At 41.8% G+C, this 18,959-nt stretch overlaps 1 protein-coding gene across 3 annotated transcripts in view; it reads left to right on the top strand.

Moving 5' to 3' along the window:
• Positions 1–18,959, top strand: part of TIAM1 (TIAM Rac1 associated GEF 1) — a 97,448-nt gene that overhangs the window by 39,137 nt on the left and 39,352 nt on the right. For 2 of the 3 annotated variants that reach the window (XM_065410865.1, XM_065410856.1), the window contains 4 exons: positions 1,618–1,722; positions 7,570–7,651; positions 12,454–12,540; positions 17,866–18,090. In XM_065410865.1, the coding sequence (XP_065266937.1) occupies positions 1,618–1,722; positions 7,570–7,651; positions 12,454–12,540; positions 17,866–18,090 (499 nt within the window). The remainder of the gene's footprint in view (positions 1–1,617; positions 1,723–7,569; positions 7,652–12,453; positions 12,541–17,865; positions 18,091–18,959) is intronic. The other variant, XM_065410873.1, reaches the window with a different exon arrangement.

Below are 18,959 nucleotides of genomic sequence, written 5' to 3'. Positions count from 1 at the left end.
TGACTCCTCTGATAACTGGTGATAGTAGATTAATCTGACCAGAAACTAACGTCTGGCTGATTTATTAATCTGCACAATTAAAACAACCATGCTGTGTGTGTGTGTGTGTGTGTGTGTGTGTGTGTGTGTGTGTGTGTGTGTGTGTGTGTGTAGTATAAATAGGCTGCAAATAAAATGGCAAACTGATAAATGCTGATCTCACAAAAGTTTTGGTAGAATGAGGATGTCTTATTTCGCTATTTTTATTTTGTGGTAAACTTCAAATTGTTTTTAATTAACTGATATATTGTCTAAATTACAATGGTTGTCTGATTTGATACTCAGTTTTCTGTAGTGATAATTTCATCTGTTTAAATTAGATTTAGATGTAAAGTCTGATTTAATTAGTTGTGAATAATATTTGTTAGAATGGGGTCCTTTTTCAGTGTGTGAATCTTTCTGGGTTCTAGATATTCACTGCAGAGTCCATAAAAAACCCATAGACTGATATTTAAATTGTTCACAATAGCTATTTGCTGTGCATTATTCATTATGTATGATGTGTGGTTCTTCACCTAAGTCCTAGAGTGTTGCTTCTGCTTTGTGATTGGGTAGCTGAAATTTTTACAGCACTAGAATAACAAATAGCAAATTATGCAATTCCTGTACAAATTTTCAGATCAATCATTGTACTAATATCTGGGAAACTTTTGGGATTTGTGACTATTTTCTGAATACAAACAGTGAATAATAGGCTCCACAAATAACAGTGAGGGATGTACTTGCCTCTTATATTTGTGAATCACATCTGGTGCTAGTCAACAGCATATTAACTTTGCAAAGTAACTTTTGAATGCATCATTTGTATTTGTCTTGCCCTAATGCATTTTGATTACACACTGAGTTAACCTCAGTTTGATTTAAGGTTATTAACTGTGCAGAGGAAAGGTCATTACCATCTCCCAGGTCAAATGCCATACCCACAGCTAACCATAACGTCTTTAAAGTGACATAGGGTGTTTCCACTGGGAAGTAATCCAGTGTGCATCTCTAGAGTCATCCTCATGCTTTTTAAGCTAGCATACTATGTGCTGTTTACAGTCTAAAGTACTGAGGTGAATATTTTATGCATAATCTTGCTTGCAGACTTATCACAGAATGCCTCAATGTTAAACTATGCAAAGGTTCAGAAAGAAACTACTTTCATGTTGTATCTATCTCTTTGTTAGCCAGAATATATTTTCTTCTTTGTCTTTTTTTAAATGTACTTGCATACAGGAAGTATGGTCTAATTCCTTTGCATTAATAATACTGTGCTCAACATCTCTATAATAATATGGAGTGGGTGAGGATAGAATTGCCAAATAAACAAAATTGAAGGTGGTACTTAGAGTAATAGCATTACCTATGAAATACTGATAAGCAGTTAGGTGAAAATTTATTATTTGGAAGGGGAGGACAAAGAAACTTTCAAACTCTATTTAGGTTACAAAATTTTCACACCTCTTATGATAGAGAACTTTTTTTTCCCCTGGTGTCATCATCTATTTCTCCTTAAACATGTGTGGTTTTGTTTTATTGTATATAACTGTAGTCATTGTCTTTTCTCTCTTAAAGTGTCTCCTCTGTTTGTTGCAGACATATCAGCTGGATCATTCAGCTCACTTTCTGCGTCTTAAGTTCCTGATAGAAAACCAGATGCAATTTTATGTACCAAAGCCAGAAGAGGACATCTATGAATTGGTAATGCTAATTGCCGAACAGTGTTAAATGATACTTTAGTTTACAGGGCACTATTAGCTATACACTTGCATTAATCAAGGCAATTTTAAATCCAGATGCAATTATCTAATATTTGTAGTGCATGGAGTTAGGATTTTTGATTTTGTAGACCAAAAATCACCTTGTAGTTACAGTGCCTTGCAGTCCATAGCAAACAGCCACGCCATATAAACGACCTTATTTGCATCCTATAAAATAATCTCAACAAGTATTTCCTCTTGTAGACGGAGTGGATTTGTACTTGCTGTGTATGTAATAAAATCACAGTCACTGGTGGTAACCACTATATTTAATGTTGAATTTGAACTTCCACTCTAATCCCCCTTTTTTCTAACATTCCTAATTTTCAGTTTGCTCAAAGAAATCTCTTTTGTGTCAAAACATTCCATACTTAGACACTGCTCAAAGATGATTTCCCCCCCCCTGTTGGGCGGGGGTGGAGTTTGAGGTAAAAAGGCTCTGGAGTAACTCAAATGGTATCAAATTGCTTTCCTCCTATGTTTCAATTGGAATATTTGAATTTGCATATCTCAAAAACTGCTGAAGTAAAAAAATCAGTTAAAAAACCCCCACGCCCCTGTCAGTTCAGGATGCCTCTGTTAATGGTATCTTACTTAAGGATGTGTTGGGATGGAACAACACCCTCAACCTCCACCACCATTATCACCCTTAAAACATAATAGAGAAATTAAATGAGGGGAAATAGCATTAATGGCACGTTAGAACTGAGAAATTAAGCACTCAAAAGTCAGGAAACTCAAATGTTAAGGAGCCAGATCCTGGCCTTCACTGCTTAGAGGGATCAAAACAGTCTTCTGGGAAATTCCCCCAGCGCCAGGGTAGCATAGGGCTGATGTAGCCATCCAACATTCTATGAAAAATAAAGCCCTGATCCTGCAGCACTTATGCATAGTGCTTAACTTTAAAATCTTAATTTGAAATCAGTGGGACTATTCACATGCTTAAAGTTCACAATGCACATAAGTGTCTGAAGGACCAGGACCTAACCTATCACCAGAAGGACAGCAGTGCACGTGTCATATTGTACATGTGTATGCTTGCTAGAAAATCTTTGTGATTATTTTTATTTAGGTGTTTCTTGAAGAGATCCTCTTGCAATTAACTTATAATAAAATTGACTAATGCCTTCAGTTTTGTAGTCTCTCAAATAGCTATTTACAGGGTTATTTAATATTAATGTTGCCTAACTCTCTACTTTCCTTCTAATCAACAGCTTTTAAAATCTATTCATTTAGAAAAAGTTTAATAGAATTTCTGAGGCAGCTAAGATGTTCTCTTTTCTTTCATCATAAACTAGGTGATTTTTCAATCAAAATTAGAGATTTGAAATCTATATTTTCAAAAACATTATTTTATAATGTAAATGAAGTAATTATATTCAAACATTTTTTTAAAAAAGCGCATGGAGGCTTGTAACTCTGAGGGGTTTTTTTTAATGTTAGCTGTGCTACAGGGTAGTTGCTTTTTATTTTGTATTTGTTTTTAGTGCTTTTAGTGCTTTTTAGAGCAAATAAGCATGTCAGGTTTCTTTTGGCTGGAATCTGACATGCTAAACTGCTTTCCTTTGCATCTGATTTAGGTGTTACTGTTCTGTAAAGTAATGCATGGCTTTAATTGGGAAACAAGGGACTGTGTAGTAAAGGCCTGAGCGTTGGGTTGGAGCGAGGGAGAAGGCATCAGGAGTTACAGGAAGGGGCGGGGAGGGTGGGGAGGGAATCAAAGCTTTAGAGGAAAATGGCATCTGTGCAAGGACATGAAAGGCTTGAGAAGAGTTAAAAAAGCTACTGGAGATGGCAATGCCTTGATCTTTTGGAAACATTGGGAGCTGAGAGGGAATCTGACTGGAACAAAGAGGAAACACTGCCACCTAGAGTTGGAGATTGGGCTTGCCGGATAATAACATGGTGCCATGCTGTTGTTCATGGTATTACAAGAGAGTATAACAAATCTTGTAAGAGGCTCTTGAACTGACTGCAGTATAAAAATGTAGATTATTAAATCTCTTCTTTAAGATGCCCCTCTGCTTGTGCTCATCCATTGAAGCATGACAACTCTGGGCTCCTATTTAGTCCGTGAGGGGACACTACAGTGGGATAAAAGACCTACGGCTCGGCCACGGCCGGCCCAAGTCAGCTGCCTCAGGCTCACTGGGCTCGGACTGCAGGGGTAAAAATTGCTGTCTAGAGGTTTGGGTTTGGGCTGGAGCCTGAGTTGTGGGACCCTGCGAGGGAGGAGGGGTTCCAGAGCTCAGGCTCCAGTCCAAGCCTGAATGTCTACCCCGCAATTTTTCAGCCTGAGCCCCATGAGCCCATAGCAAGCCCCACCTCCTCTCCATGGGCCAGATCCTCAGTGTGTGTAATTCATCGGCGCTGAGTTGAAGTTAATGGAACTATGACAGTTTACATCAGCTGAGGGCCTGGTTCCATGTCTTTAGAAACCCCTGGCTGAGAAAGTTGCTATGGAGCAGTACTCTGTAGTCTGCAGACAGTGTAGCGTTCACATGAGTATTTTCTGTGCAGCCTTCCCTACCCCCACATAGATCCATGCCAGTCACACTTTGTTTCTGGCCTTTTATGCTGCTCAGGATTTCCTCTTTGGTTTAGATGGCACAGTTCATATTGAGGAAAGGGACGAGAAACACTTTATGTTGTGAAAATATCCCAATTAAGGAATCTGTAGTAAACTTGTTTCTAGGGTGGCATCATTTCAATGAAGGTTATTTACATAATGATTTAAATAACTTTTTAAAAAACCTTTGATTTAAATCAGGTTGAGGCTTTGTAAAACTAATTTGAATTTTTCTACTATTGCAGCTTTAGATGATAATGAACAAGATTGTAAATGCTGCTGCTGCTTCTTTTTAAAACAAACAAACAAACAAACAAACAAACAAACAAACAAACACCACTCCTAGCAGGGTCTCTTATTTGAATTTTTTAAAAACTGCCATAGGCAAAAATCAAAATATTGAAAATTAAAGCTCAGATCCTGCAACTATTTAACCAGATACATAGCTATACTTAAAGTTCAGCATGTGATTCTATCATATGATTCTATGTCAGCGGTTCTCAACCGGGGGTCTGCAAGCCCTTTCGGGGGGGCGCAGAGCCCTGCGGCCGAAACCCAGTGCCCCGAGCCCCAGCGCTGAAGCCAGGAGTGGCGCGGGGCTAAAGCTGGTGGCCCCGCTGCCCCAAAGACAGGAGGAGGGCGGGGCTGAAGCTGGCGCCCCCCCCCCCCCCAGCCAGGAGCAGCACAGGGGTGAAGCCGGTGGCCCCCCACCCCAAGCTGGGAGCGGCGTGGGACTGATGCCAGCACCCTCTCCAGCCCCCGAAGCCGGGAGTGGTGGAGCTGAAACTGGCAAACCTCCCCCCGCAAGCCAGGACTAGCTGGGGGGGGCTGAAGCCTGGAGCCCCAGGTCCCCCCCTCCCCCCCCCGAAGCTGGGAGCCGCACTGGGAGCCCTGTACACAGCCCCTAGCTACCCCCTTCCTGCACCCTGAGCTACTCCCCTCACTTCATACAGCCCCAGCTACCCCCGTCCCTGCACCCTGCGCTACTCCCTGCGCGTACACAGCCCCTAGCTACCCCCTTCCTGCACCCTGAGCTACTCCCCTCACTTCATACAGCCCCAGCTACCCCCATCCCTGCACCCTGAGCTACCCCCTGCGCGCACACAGCCCCTAGCTACTCCCTCCCTGCACCATGAGCAATGTTCAAACTTTTTGAACTCATAGACTCATAGACTTTAAGGTCAGAAGGGACCAATATGGTCATCTAGTCTGACCTCCCGCATGATGCAGGCCACAAAAGCTGACCCACCCACCACAGAATCTTCCAGCCTGCGACCCCTGCCCTATGCTGCGGAGGAAGGCGAAAAACCTCCAGGGCCTCTGCCAATCTACCCTCTTGGAGTCATAATTTTTGGTTGTGCCCCCTCACAGCCCAGACAGGCTGGGTGGCCTCCTGAGTGAGTCAGGGGATGGAGGTGGTGCTCCCTCCCTGGACCCGGCTGTGCGGAGCTGGCTCAAGCCCCGCCAGCTCTCCCCCCCCACCCCCGCAATAGAAGTAAAACTATGCCTATGCCCAAGGCCATCCCCCTGCCAGCATAGAGCCCCAAGTCCTTTCCCCCCACCCCCCGCTCGGCCTGGTGTTTTTATAGCGGGGGGTGGGGGGGGACTCAGTAAGAAAAAGGTTGAGAACTCCTGGTCTCTGTGCTTAAACATTTATAGCACCAGGGGGCTAAAATTGTATTTTTATTAAAAATACTTAGTGCATAAAACCTTAGTCACTCCCATACAGATTTGCATCAGCATTAACAATGTAGTTATTTAGACAGTTGATATGTTCGCAAACTTATTGTGAATGTTTTTCTACACACAGGCCAACATTTACAAATACAGGAACTTACAGTTATGCTGCTAATCCTGCATTTAGGCATCTGAGGGTGGCATGTCTTGAAAGAGAGAAAGGATGTTCCAGTGGTTAGGCCTAGGACGTGGAGGACCCAAGTGCAATTCCCTACTCTGCCACAGACAGCCTGAGTTACCTTGGCTAAGTCACTTATAGGGCCAGATTTACAAAGGTTTTTAGGGACCTAGTTGGAATGTCAAAAGCTGATTTCAATGGCAGTGAGCTGCCTACTTGCTTTTGAAAATCCCATTAGGCACTAAGCTGCATTTTGAGATATCTAAATTCCTTTGTAAATCTGGCCCTTAGCCTCTCTGTGCCTCAGTTCCCCATCTGTAAAATGGGAATAATAGCACTGCCCTGCCTCACAGGGGTGTTGTCTAGATCAATACATTAAAGACCATGAGGTGCTCAGACCTTATGGTAATGGGATGTGGGGGATATGCGTGACATAGACAGAAAGAAAGAAAGAAAGAAAGAAAGAAAGGCATCTGACTGATTTAAAAGCACAAGTCCCATTGAGTTCAAGTTGCAATCCCTAGTAGGTGGAGTATAGCCTGGTTGAAGCCATTTCAGTTTTGTTTACTTGCGGAAATTGGTAACACCAGAAGGTGGTGTTCCTTGCACATATAATCATTTTTGTGTTTTGAGTTTATGGTGTTCCCCCAGTAAGGATGTTAATAATAATAATAATAATAATACCTAACTAATTTTAAGATAGAGCTTGATAAATTTATAAATGGGATGATATGATGGGGTTGCCTGTGATAGGAGGAGACTGGACTTGCTGACCTAAATGAGCATTTCAAGTGTGAAACTTTGTAGTAGAGAAATCTCTCTGTCAGATGTGATATTCTACTAGCAATTAGGAAATAAATAAAATAAAATAAATCCACTTCAGCAATTTCAGGCTATAAAATGGGGAAGAAGTAAAGAACGGGCAACATGTAAATAAAAAATTGGATATAAAATTAAAAAAATAGTCTCAATACAAATAATGATTTAAATCTATTTTTAAATCAGAATTCTTACACACCCTGAATTTTCCCAGACTATTAAATAGAAATACCTGGGGGCCAAACCCTGCAGTCCTTGTGCACTCAGAACTTTACTGGTGGATGGACATTGGCATATAACCACTTGCATGCAGGCAGTACTAGAAATAATCACATTCCTCTCTTTTAATCACAATCCAGTGTTTCTAAAAATAAAGCACAGTGGCTCCAGCAATACATTTTACAGGTGTAGGGAAGGCTGCAGTAAATAAATAACCATGGTTCCCCTTCTGCCCCTTTAATTAAAAAGAAAGATCTGCTCAGAATGGTGACAAACAGTACAACCTTTTGTGATAATGGATTTTTTTAAATATTTTGTCTGTTCAGTTATACAAAGAAATTGAAATCTGTCAAAAAATTACACAGCACATTCAGATTGAGAAGTCCGATACAGCCTCTGATTTTTATGGTAAGTTTTCTTCCTGATTTGTTTTTGTTTTTCCTATCAAATCCTGGTGTAAACATGCTCTTATTTACAATTCATTAAAATACCTTAAGGGACTGTTGAGCAAAATAAAAAAAGCACCTCTGACTCCTGTGTCATCCAGAGCAAGAGAAACCATGAAAAGCCGGATTGGAGCTGGATGGATTTTATTTTATTTTTGTTAACAAACTGAATGCAAAGTCCACACCGGCACATGAACTGTAGCATGTGCAGATCGCTCATGAAAGTTAATGTTTTCTTGTTTGTGTAGCTTCTCAGAACATACTGTGCAAAATCCTTGTGATTAAGAATGTGGCACAGAGATATGGAGCCACGGAGTGCTTTTGTCAGCGGGAATGGTGAAAAACAGAACCTTGTAGAGCAGAACTCCCCTCTCCCAATAGCCATGTGTTATGTTAATGTTTGTATTATAAGATAAATTGTGGCTTTGCAGTAAGTCTCAAGTGACAGTGTGTTGTTGCACTGCTGCAGGAGCAGATGGGGAAGCAGATTGTGACTCTGGGCTTGCCTACACAGGGTGGTAGTACACTCCGGTGGGGTGCACATTCCAATGCACACCTATGTGTTGCAAACTAACTGGCCCAGGTGAACCTTGCTGGTGTGCACTAAAAGTTCCCTAGTGCGCATTAACATTAGCCCAGAGTCACAGCCTACCTCCTGGTTAACCTGCTGCTCCAAGTGGAAAGTATCCAGCACCATCTCTATGCATGATGTATCACATGTCCCCCAATGCATTGGGACCAAGGGGAATGGACCCTTGTCCCCCCCATTTCTGGCTTCCTCCAGTCTCTTCCTTGCCCGTGTGTGGGGGTTATATAGTGGCCCTTCAGAGGATGCACTCCCCTATATGGTGCTACCCACAGCATGGGTAATCATCTCAGAGAAGTAAGGAAGCCCCTTGTGCCCCTTTACTTCCCTGCCCAAGCATCCGAGACAGGTCACAATCTTGTCCAGCATAGGCGGGCTTTGAATACACGAGTTTGGTATCCAGTGAAGTCAATAGAAGCTCAGTGCATCTCTGAAGCCGGAATATGCCCCATAATATTAACACATTTATAAAGAGAGGGGAAATACTCTGTATATCATTTTAGCAAAATCTCTGTTGTCTTATCTGTTTTTTCAGCTTTTTAGTATTCAAAATTACAAGCCTTTAGATTGGCAAGATTGCCCTTTGGTCAGGCAATTACAGTATTTTTACATTTCTTTTGCAGTCTACCCCCCGGGCAGCTGATCCGCATCTTTTAATGTTTATCCAAATATTCTGTTTTAATGAATAGAATAATTTTGAATCCCAAAACTGATTATTATACAGCTGGAGGCCATTTTGAATGTTGAGCTCTGGTGCAAAGCTGCGACACTGGCTATTTGAAAACTAAAGATTTAAGACATACATATTAACTAGCACAATTATGACCCCAGGTTCAATAATTATGTTGTGCCTGGGAAGACTTCAATAGTTAAGGGCTTGTCTTTATTCCCTTTTGGGTTTATTTAGCGGCAGGAGCGTAAAAAAGGGGAAAACAATGAAAACAAACTATTGTAAAATAAAATGATCAGTTGAGCTGTTTGAGGCAGGAAATGTGTCTGATGGGTGGGCCTGATCCTGCGGACAATTAATACCCCTCATAATGCTTACTGCACTCATTGAAAGAAATAGCAAAACTCCTTTTGACTTTAATGGGAGCAGGATCGGGCTCTGAATAAGGCCTGGGTCCTGTGAAAATAATATTAAGTGATGTTGTAATATTAAGCCTATATTGAAATGCATGCATACGAGAGACAAGAGTTAAGGTTGCAAGTGCATTTGAATTTTTAATGCTTGACGTTGCCTTTATGTAGATTAACATAACCTTTGCAATTTTAACAAAGTGCTGACTTTTACAGTCCTACCAAGATCATGTGCTTAAGTTTACATGCAGTGAGTAGTCCTACTGACCTCTCGCAATATGAAAAAAAAACTAAGCATGTGTGTAAGCCTTTATAGCATTGGGACCCTAAACTTTGCTGTCTTAACAGAGATATTTTTTGAATTTCCTAGTTTTTTAAAAACCATAATAATTAAAACAAATCCGTAGTGTGGCAACACTGTAGCCCCAAATCAGGAAAACATATAAGCACTTGTATAAGTGCTTCCATGAATAGGGATGCTTTCCTGAATTGGAGCCTATGTTAGTTAGATAGCAATAGAATGCACCTATGCAGGATCTTAAATTATTGTATTGAATGAGGCAGTGCTCCTACCACCTTCAGTGTGCTCTGTAAAAGACTGCTTCCAAATTATCACGTGCTTTCACTGCTGTGCTTCATTCAATCCAAAGCGAACTTACTGCACATTTTAAAGATTTTAACACTATGTACCAAAATTCCATGTGCCTTGTGCAGCCTGCTTGAGAAAGTGTTATTTAAAGAAGTGTTGTCATTACTGAAATTGTAGGCAACATTAACTGTTGCTATTGCTAGAATTCCAGCTATAATCATCATAATAATTCTTGTACACTTTTAATCTTCTTACAAACTGTTAATTAATCCTGACAGTGCCTTTGTAACGTGTTCCTATCTTCATGGAACAGCTAGAGAATCAAAGGCAGAGAGGTTAAATGACTTCGCTAAGGTAAAGCAACTCAAGGCAGACAAACCCAGCTCCCCAAGCAAAATGGTTGAGAGAAACTCTACTAAGGCCTGGTCTACACTACACAGGTCAATGTAAGCTGCCTTGCGTCGACCTAGCTGTGGAAGTGTCTTCACTTAAATTTGGCTCCCGCCAACGCCTCTCTATGCCGATTTAGTAACACCACCAGCCTGAGCAGCGTAGAGTTACGGTCAATGTAATTAAGTTGACACAGTGTCAGTGTAGACACTGCGTTGCTTACTTTGATTATTACTGGCTTTCAGAAGCCATCCCACACTGACAATACGGTCGATACAAGTGCTCCTGGTAAGGACATGCACCACCGACACAAGGAGCCAAGCATGCACACACACAAGCGATTTAATAACTGCGGTGGCTGTATGCAACGTAAGTTAGGTCGACATAATTTTGTAGTGTAGAGATGGCCTACAGTAAACTGCAGAGTTTCCAGCTGAACTTGTCCACTTTCACCGGGTTCTCTCTGGAAGGGGACACTATAGCTCATAAACAGCTCACAAGTATCTCATCAATGTCTTGGTCCTATCTTTCAAGAGCCATGTTATAGGCTATGTGTTCACTGCAGCGTTGGCTGATCTACATTTGAGTTAATACCTCTGGAGTTGGTCTAGCTTGAGCACACGTTGCAAAATAACACTTGAGCTGCACAGAGTGATTGGACTAGCAGCTGGTGTGTTCTGCTAACTCGTGCTGTAGCCTCGATGGGTCAGTTCACTCAAGTTAAATGCACTGCCACACTTGAGTTAAGGGGTTTTGTGACTGGATGGGACTTGAATTAACTCTGCAGTGAGGACAAGCCCATAGTTACCATTTCTTTTTTCCTGGCCGTTCTTCAGTTTATTCAGAATTTCTCTCCCCACTAACCTTGGTGCATGAAGTGAGCTTGACAGATTCCATTTATATTCCAAGTTGAGGAGCCCAGCTTCTGGTCTCCAAATTGTCTGTTAAGTGATAAATGGCCATATGCCACAGGCCTGTGGGCTGGCCCCTATTTTTTTAATGATGATTGAAAGAATAACTTGCCATCCATAAACATCAATTTGAAAGGAGTCAGAGTCAGAATAGGCTCCCAGTACATCTGCTTCCTCTTGACTGATGGCTGATTGCATGTCAAACAAGCATCTCTCCCTAGAGATTCATAAAAGTTTTCTTTGAAAAAAAGAATAATACACATCTAGGGTGCCATGAAGTTTCAGAAAAGCAAATGTCCTTTTTTAGGTAAGTCTCAATAGTAAATAAATAAAACAAATTTAATAAAATACATTTTATTCTATACACACATTAGAGCTGACATTATATTAAATCCAAGTAATGGATAAAGAAAATCACCAATATCAAATATAGTTGTGTCATTTGCACTCTTAAAATTAAGTCTGTGTCAGTATTTCCATTATAAATCTCTGGTTTGCAGGTTTATAACTTAGCCATAAAAGTGTGCACTGAGACTTGGTGAATAACAAGTCATGCCAGCAGCAGCTGAGAAAAGAAAAAAAGGCAGCATTTTACAAACCAGCACAGCCCAGGAAATTCAAAAAGTAAAAGCTGACATTCTGCTTGAACAGGCACTATTATGCCTTGTGTGAGTATCAGCCATAACTCTGAATTTCCTGGCCTTTGTTGGTTTGGGACACAAACCATAACATTATATTCATTTTGTCTGCAAATATCCAACTTCTTGAAGTGACCTTTTGTGGCAAGACAGTTTTAAGCACATTCCAGGTATTTACAGCTGTGGTCTCCCCAAATAAAACTTGAATGATCTATGTAAATGCAAAAATTCAATTCAGCTTTTTAAGTAACTTATTTATTTAGTAATTTTCCTTTTCAGTTTTTTAAAGCTTTAATACTACCCCTCACCCCCTGAAAAATTGGGCCCCAATTCTGAAAAGCCCATTACTCACATAGATAATCCTTACTCACGAGTAGACTTCTTGAATACTGCTATGGAACTACTTGCATGAGTAAAGGATGCTCACAATAGGATTGGGTACTGCTTTATCAAGGATTTTGCTTATTGTGGAAAAGAGTGCCCTCCGATATTGTGCATGAGATGTCTCTTGTGGTTTTTATATAACTAATTCTGAAGATGTTTTAATTGTGTCGCTTGGTATTTCTGTAGGCTTTTCTCTCTCTTCTGTGGAAGAAGAAGGGTTTCGTCGGCTTTATGTGAACCGTGTAAAAGAGACAGGTCTGGCTTTCAAGAAAGGTAAAAGATACTGGAAGACTTCTACCCAAGTTAAAATAGTCTCATTGTTGTTATTATTTTATTATTGGTATTGCAGTAGCAGTTAGGAGTGCCAGTCATAGACCAGAAGGACTCCATTGTGTTAGGTGCTGTACAAACAGAACGAAAAACCTGTGCCTGTCCCAAAGAAGTGTTTGGAAGGGCCCCAGATACCTTAGCACAGTGGTTCTTAACCTGTTTATCATGGTGGGCCACATATGCAGCCCACAAAGTGTTACCTGGGCCACAGGTTGAGAACCACAGTGCCCCCCACTTAGCCCCTCCCCACAAACCCCTATGCTCAGTGCCCTCTGCCCAGAGACCCCTCCACAGAGTGGGGCCAGAAGTGGAGAGCTGGGTGGGGGGCAGGAACCCTGCCTCCAGACCCTGCTGTGTGGGGACCCCTACCATGTGGGGCTGGGGGGCAGCCAGGACCCCGACCCCATTATGTGTGGCCGGGTGGCAGCCAGCTGCCCAGAGCCCACCGCGCAGCTGTGAGCCCGGAGCCCGCCATGCAGCAGGGCAGCTGGGAGTCCAGAGCCTGTGGCCTTTAGCACACAGCTGAGCTGGGCCGCAGCTGTGTGCTAATTGGGCCACATGCGGCCCACGGGTTGAGAACTGCTGCCTTAGCATATGTCTACCTCCCCGTCCAACCTACGGAATGATTTGGGATTGACTACAGTATATGTGCAGTCACCCTTCATTCTGAACTGCTTTTCTGCCCATCCCTTCTCTTACATAGCAGGATCACCACGTACTGCAGCGAGAAAGACAAGTGGTCCATAAAGCCACTCTAGAACTGATACTAAGAGATGAAGAAATAAAATAAATGGCACATCTTCACTCCAGTGGCAGAGATTACTGTCCCTAGTTTTGCTTTCAGCCATTTCAGGAAGCATGGCTGCTCTGAACCTGGGATGTAACAGAGCTGACTAGGCCAGAGAACTGACCCAAGGGTGTAATCAGCTAAGAGGATTTCAGTAGTGTTTTTGGAGGACTCTACATCTCTTTCAGAATCATGATGATCCTCCACTCTTTTTTCCTGTCACTTTCCACTCCCCACTCTCTTCCCATATGAATGGCCACCATCTTTCTGGCCAGGGTGTATGAAGTTTCCTGCAAAATCCTTTAATATTTCTCCTTACACAATGCAGGCGCATAGGTAGGCAAACAAAAGGCTCTGGGGTTCTGTGGTGAGTCAAGGCAAATATAAAGGGATAGGGAAGGGAGGTCTGGACAGTCCTCCTTCAGCTTGGAAATTCTGGAAATATCAAGTGCAGTTTCCTGAATTTTACAAGATATTTGAGCAAGATTCTAGACAAAAAACAAGCAAACAAAGAAAACTGGGTGCATGCCTACTCTGGATTTGGAATGCTAAACTAAGTTGTCAATAGGAAATTGGTCTTTTCAAAAGAACAGGGTCAACTTTAGAAAAAAATCACACTTCTGTGTGAACATTTTTTTTACCTACTATTATAGTAAGTAAAACGTAAGATACCTATAACTGAGAGAGAAATAGTGACTATATTTCTCAGTTTGTACAGATGATAGGACTTTGTATAGTGAGTTGACAAATTGGAAAAAACATTTGCTCTCTACTCTTTCAATTACAGTAATCTTAGGTGTACTCAAAGTAATAATAGGTAAAGAAATTCAGAGAGAAGCATGTTTAATATTTCAAATTGATGATGTCCCTTAAATACATAATACAAATTCTAAGATACTTGATTATCTTTATAAAATAATGATATTTCATCCCATCTGACAAGAACCAAGGTTAGAAAGAGTCTATAAAGCCTCAATTGCAGCATTTATGGTCACACACATATTAATGTGTTAACACTGTGACAGGGCATTAGTTAGCAGAAAAGAAAACGGAATAATGCTAAATGCTTGACCTGTTTTGTTCTTGTTTAGACTATGATTTTGCGGTCCATTTATTTTGAAGCTATTCTCGTTTGTTTCATTTTATTCTGCTGTTAGTTTTGCAAATGAGTCAGTGCAAGTATAAGTTTTATCATGCAAAAAATAATGGCGAAGGGTGGGGAAGTGGTGAATATTATTAGGGCTGGTCAAATGATGAGAATTTTTATTGACAATTTTTTCCCCTTTTTAATCAATAAATTTTGAAGTTTGCAACTTTTGGACCAGCATTGTTCTTATAGCTATATGGTGCCCAGCACTACAGTATCTGGGCACAATTATATATGTTTAGGGCACATCTACATTGCAGCTGGGGTGTGCTTCCCAGCTCAGGTAGACAAACACACTCTAGCTTTGCTTGAGCTACCATGCTAAAAACAGCACAGGCGGCAGTTTGGGCTAGCCACCCGAATACAAATAATAATAATTAATGGAGATATCCTATCTCCTAGAACTGGAAGGGACCTTGAAAGGTCATTGAGTCCAGCCCCCTGCCTTTATTAACAGGACCAAGTACTGATTTTGCCCCAGATCCCTAAGTGGCCCCCTCAAGGATTGAACTCACAACCCTGGGTTTAGCAGGCCAATGCTCAAACCACTGAGCTATCCCTTCTCCCCACAAAACCACCTGGACTCCCTGGGTACATATGTGGGCAGCTAGCCCAAACCGCTGCCTGTGCTACCCCTGGCTACTCTGCTATTTTTAGTGCGCTGCATACCTGAGTTGGGAAGCACACTCGCAGCTGCAGTGTAGACGAACCCTGAGAAGTATCTTTTTTTTCCCCCTAAAGAAGAACAAAGCTCCCACAGCCTCCTCTGACATCCCTCCCCATTTCACCAAATGTAAAGCCACTTACTTAAGCAGAATCAAATCTGGGCAGCTTATTTCCTGGAGGATGCAGCTGGATTCACAATGCAATTCTTAGGGGAAGTCTTGCTGAAAGAGCTGAGTCTTGCATCCTGCCCTCATGATGGCAAGACTCAGGGTCTGCATGATCTCCTATAGAGAGAACTCTGTGCTTAAACAGCTTCCACCAAGAACAGCTTGTCCTCTGACCTTGCAATTTCCGCTGTCCGTCAGCCTGAGCACCCCTTTCAAGTGCAGCTGACACATTGGGGTGTGGAGCAAGAGGTGATTTTGCAGATGAACAGGATGGAGCCTGGCTAGGGGTATGAAGATAAGGACCAGGATCTTGAAATCAGCGCAGTGCTGGCTAGGCAGCCAGTGCAGAATATTATTTATTGTGATGTGCTCAAGTTGGTCTGCTCTGCCAAACAGGTAGTGGTGTGTTGAACTAGCTTTCTTTTTCAGGTGGCCTCCAGGGCCAGTCCAAGGTACAGCATATTGCAGTGTCCTAGCCTAGCTACATTAATCAATGCACTCAGCACCTCCAGAACAAATCACTGTGACATGCTTCAGCCTGGATTGACCCTGGAGGCCCCCCTGATAATGAAAGCTGGTCCAGCATGCAGCTGGCTACCAGGATGTACAAACCGCCTGTTCAGAGTGAGGTCACATTCTCTGCTGGATCTTCAAAATGCTTCCGTTTGTCTATCATCACCACCTTTGTCTTTCCTGGGCTGAGTTGGAGCCAGCTGTTTTCTCTCCAGATTCTTATTTCCCTTAGACACTGGGACTACAGCTAGTGCACAAAATTGGATAAATACCATGAATAAATTTCCAAGCAATAAATTTAGCGTTAGAGGATTTATGTGATAGGATATAATATGTTTTCAGGACCAGGGAGGAGGCAAAATAAAGTCCTAAATCCAATTCTGTTTCAGTTAGGGACATTGCCTCTTTTCCTTAGCCATCGTAATGACTTGCCTCTTTCAATAAAGCATTCGTCAGTGTGAAGAAAATTAAATAAACGATATAGCTAATCCTGCTTTATAAAGAGAGTGTCAGCGATTCAGTCACACGTGTTCAGATGACTTTTACCGCAGGGATTGCACCATGAGAACACAAGGCACTCCAGTTCTGCCAGATAGGAGAGCTGTGAATAGTTGATGGGAAGAGACAACACAATGCTCAAACCAACCAGTAAATCTTCCTGGCGTCTATCTATTGGAAAAAGCAGTTTTCCGTCATAAAATGACTTTTGCTACTGCAAAAATGGAAACGGAGACGCTAGAAAAGGCAGAACTGGGGAAATGCCCCAAATCCCTGTTTTTTCCCCATTTGGCTATGAGCCTTATCACACCTGCCTAGTACTTCCCTAGTTCTCACCCTAAGGTTTTTGGCTAGTGATCCTCCTCCTCTCCCTTTTCTGTATTATACTCACTGGTTTGTAAATACTGAGGGTTAGACGGTGGCTCATCTTTGGTGGGCAAGGAAGGGCAGGAGCACAAGAAGCCTTCTGCAGAGTCCAGGTGGAGTCCTCCTACACAATACCAGAGTGCTAGAAATCTAGAAGAGGAGGTCTCAGTGCAAGGGGTCGTGGCCATCTTGCTCTTTCCATATTGCTAAAGGGGAGGTGCCATCCCAGCTAAATGGAGGGGGAGGGGAGTCCTGGTATTGGGGGAGGGGAGTCCTGGTATTGAAAAAGATGAGATCCCCTGATCTAAGATGAATTATGGTGCTAGTCTGCATGAAAGGGTGGGGTCATGATTGGGCCTCTCTCCCATCCCTTCCTGTGCACTGACCAGCAGAGAAGGGCCACCGTTACATCGCTTCTCCTCCTACCCACCCCTGCAATGCAGCCACTAATGTAAAGCCACAATCTTGCCCTAAACATTTTCTAACAGACACTCTCTGCTAAATGACTCCAGTTAATGATGAGAATTGTGATGTCTTGAAACTTGGAAGTTTGACTTTCTTGGGACAATTTACTTTAAAGTTAAAAATGTTTTTAGTCTTGAGGAATTAATTAGTGTCTTATTTCTATGATCCATTTTCTCTCATTCTAATCCCCAGGTCAATGTGAAGCAGGAAAGTAGATTCCTGTTCGAATTCATCTCACACTACTACTTTCTTCACCAATAATCTGGAAAGCTTTAGAAGTCTGAGTCTGTTTATAAGCAGTGTGTTCTGTAAATGCTGTGCATGGTTTTTCTCCTAGAAAATGATGTAAAGAAAAGTTTATTTCTTCACTCACAAAGGGTGTATGGTGGAACTCAGTGAATACACTGTAAATGTACCACATGGTGACAGCAAGCACAATGATACTATGGTGATGGGATGCCGTAGAAAACCCTAAGATAGATCTCTTCACAAAAATCAGCATCCATCAAGTTTCTGCATGTTTGGAATCATAAATGTTTATGTCATGTCTAGACATCACAGTTACTAGCACTTCATAAATAAACAGACTGAGGTCTTTGGGGTACATGGGCAACAGAAACTTACTATGTGATACTTACCTGTTACTTTCTGTTCTGCAGGCCTTAAAGCTGGTGATGAAATTGTTGAGATTAACAAAAGAGGAGCTGAAGACCTGAATTCAACCATGCTGAAAGATGCCCTTGTTCAGCCTTCACTGTGCCTTACAGTGCGTACTTATCCTGAGATAGAGGGGGGGCAGAAGTTAATGCAACCACCCCCACGTCGCATGGAAAACCTGTCTGACTTGAGTGACAGTGCACTGATGTATAGCGGCAGTAACCAAGGTAACAATGTCCATTGAGGAAATTAACATAAAATGGGTTCACTTTGGTTCCAACATACATCAGTGTAACTCCATTGACCACAGTGGAGTTACTCCTGATTTACACCTGTGTGAGATGAGAATCAAGCCCTAAACATTGTGGTTAGATTATCAACAGGAGCTTGGGAATTTATGACGTGACCTGTGGTTACACTAAATTGCAACCACAAATTCCCTGGCTAGGTAGTGATTTGGTAGATATTTGGTCAGAGAAATGTGTGAGTTTTTGTTTGGCTTTTTAAATATGTAAATACCCCAAAACAAAAGACACTCTTAAGTGTGTTTATTTGTTTGATCTATTTTTTCAGAAGTTCATTTAAAAATGTGGTCAGAATAACATAAAATTGAGTGTTTTTTTATTTTCTTTTTTCTCCTTTTCCTGCTCTGAAGAAGGCAAACATGAAAGAAGGCTCCTAAAAACTGACCATGTTCGAAATTGTTAGCTAGCAGATAGAACACGAACAGTCATCAATAGTAGTTGAATGATTGCTTTTAAAAAGCAGTTGTGAGGATGAGGTGGGAATAATCGTAAACTCCATACCTGGGATTTTGATATTTGGCCACAAGATGTCACCCTTACACATATAAAATCACTTAATTTTCTTTCCTGAGGTAAGAGCATCTTGATCCCAGTTTGAGTAAGTTACTACCCTTCCAGTGCAGGGCTTATAGGTCATAGGGAAGGCTAGAACCTTGTTGTCAGAATTTTTTCCCCATAGCAGGAAAATTGGGGAGGTGAGTATGGTTTTCCCTTTATTTCACTGTTGCTGAAGGAAGAGTAGGAATATCTCAATTTAAATTGGAGGAAGCAATAAAATAGCATTTCAGCAG

This window comes from Emys orbicularis, chromosome 1 (assembly GCF_028017835.1).
Source record: "Emys orbicularis isolate rEmyOrb1 chromosome 1, rEmyOrb1.hap1, whole genome shotgun sequence".
NCBI classification, from domain to species: Eukaryota; Metazoa; Chordata; order Testudines; family Emydidae; genus Emys; species Emys orbicularis.
Note: the sequence above shows the minus strand (reverse complement) of the source record. Positions and strands in the feature narration are given on the sequence as shown.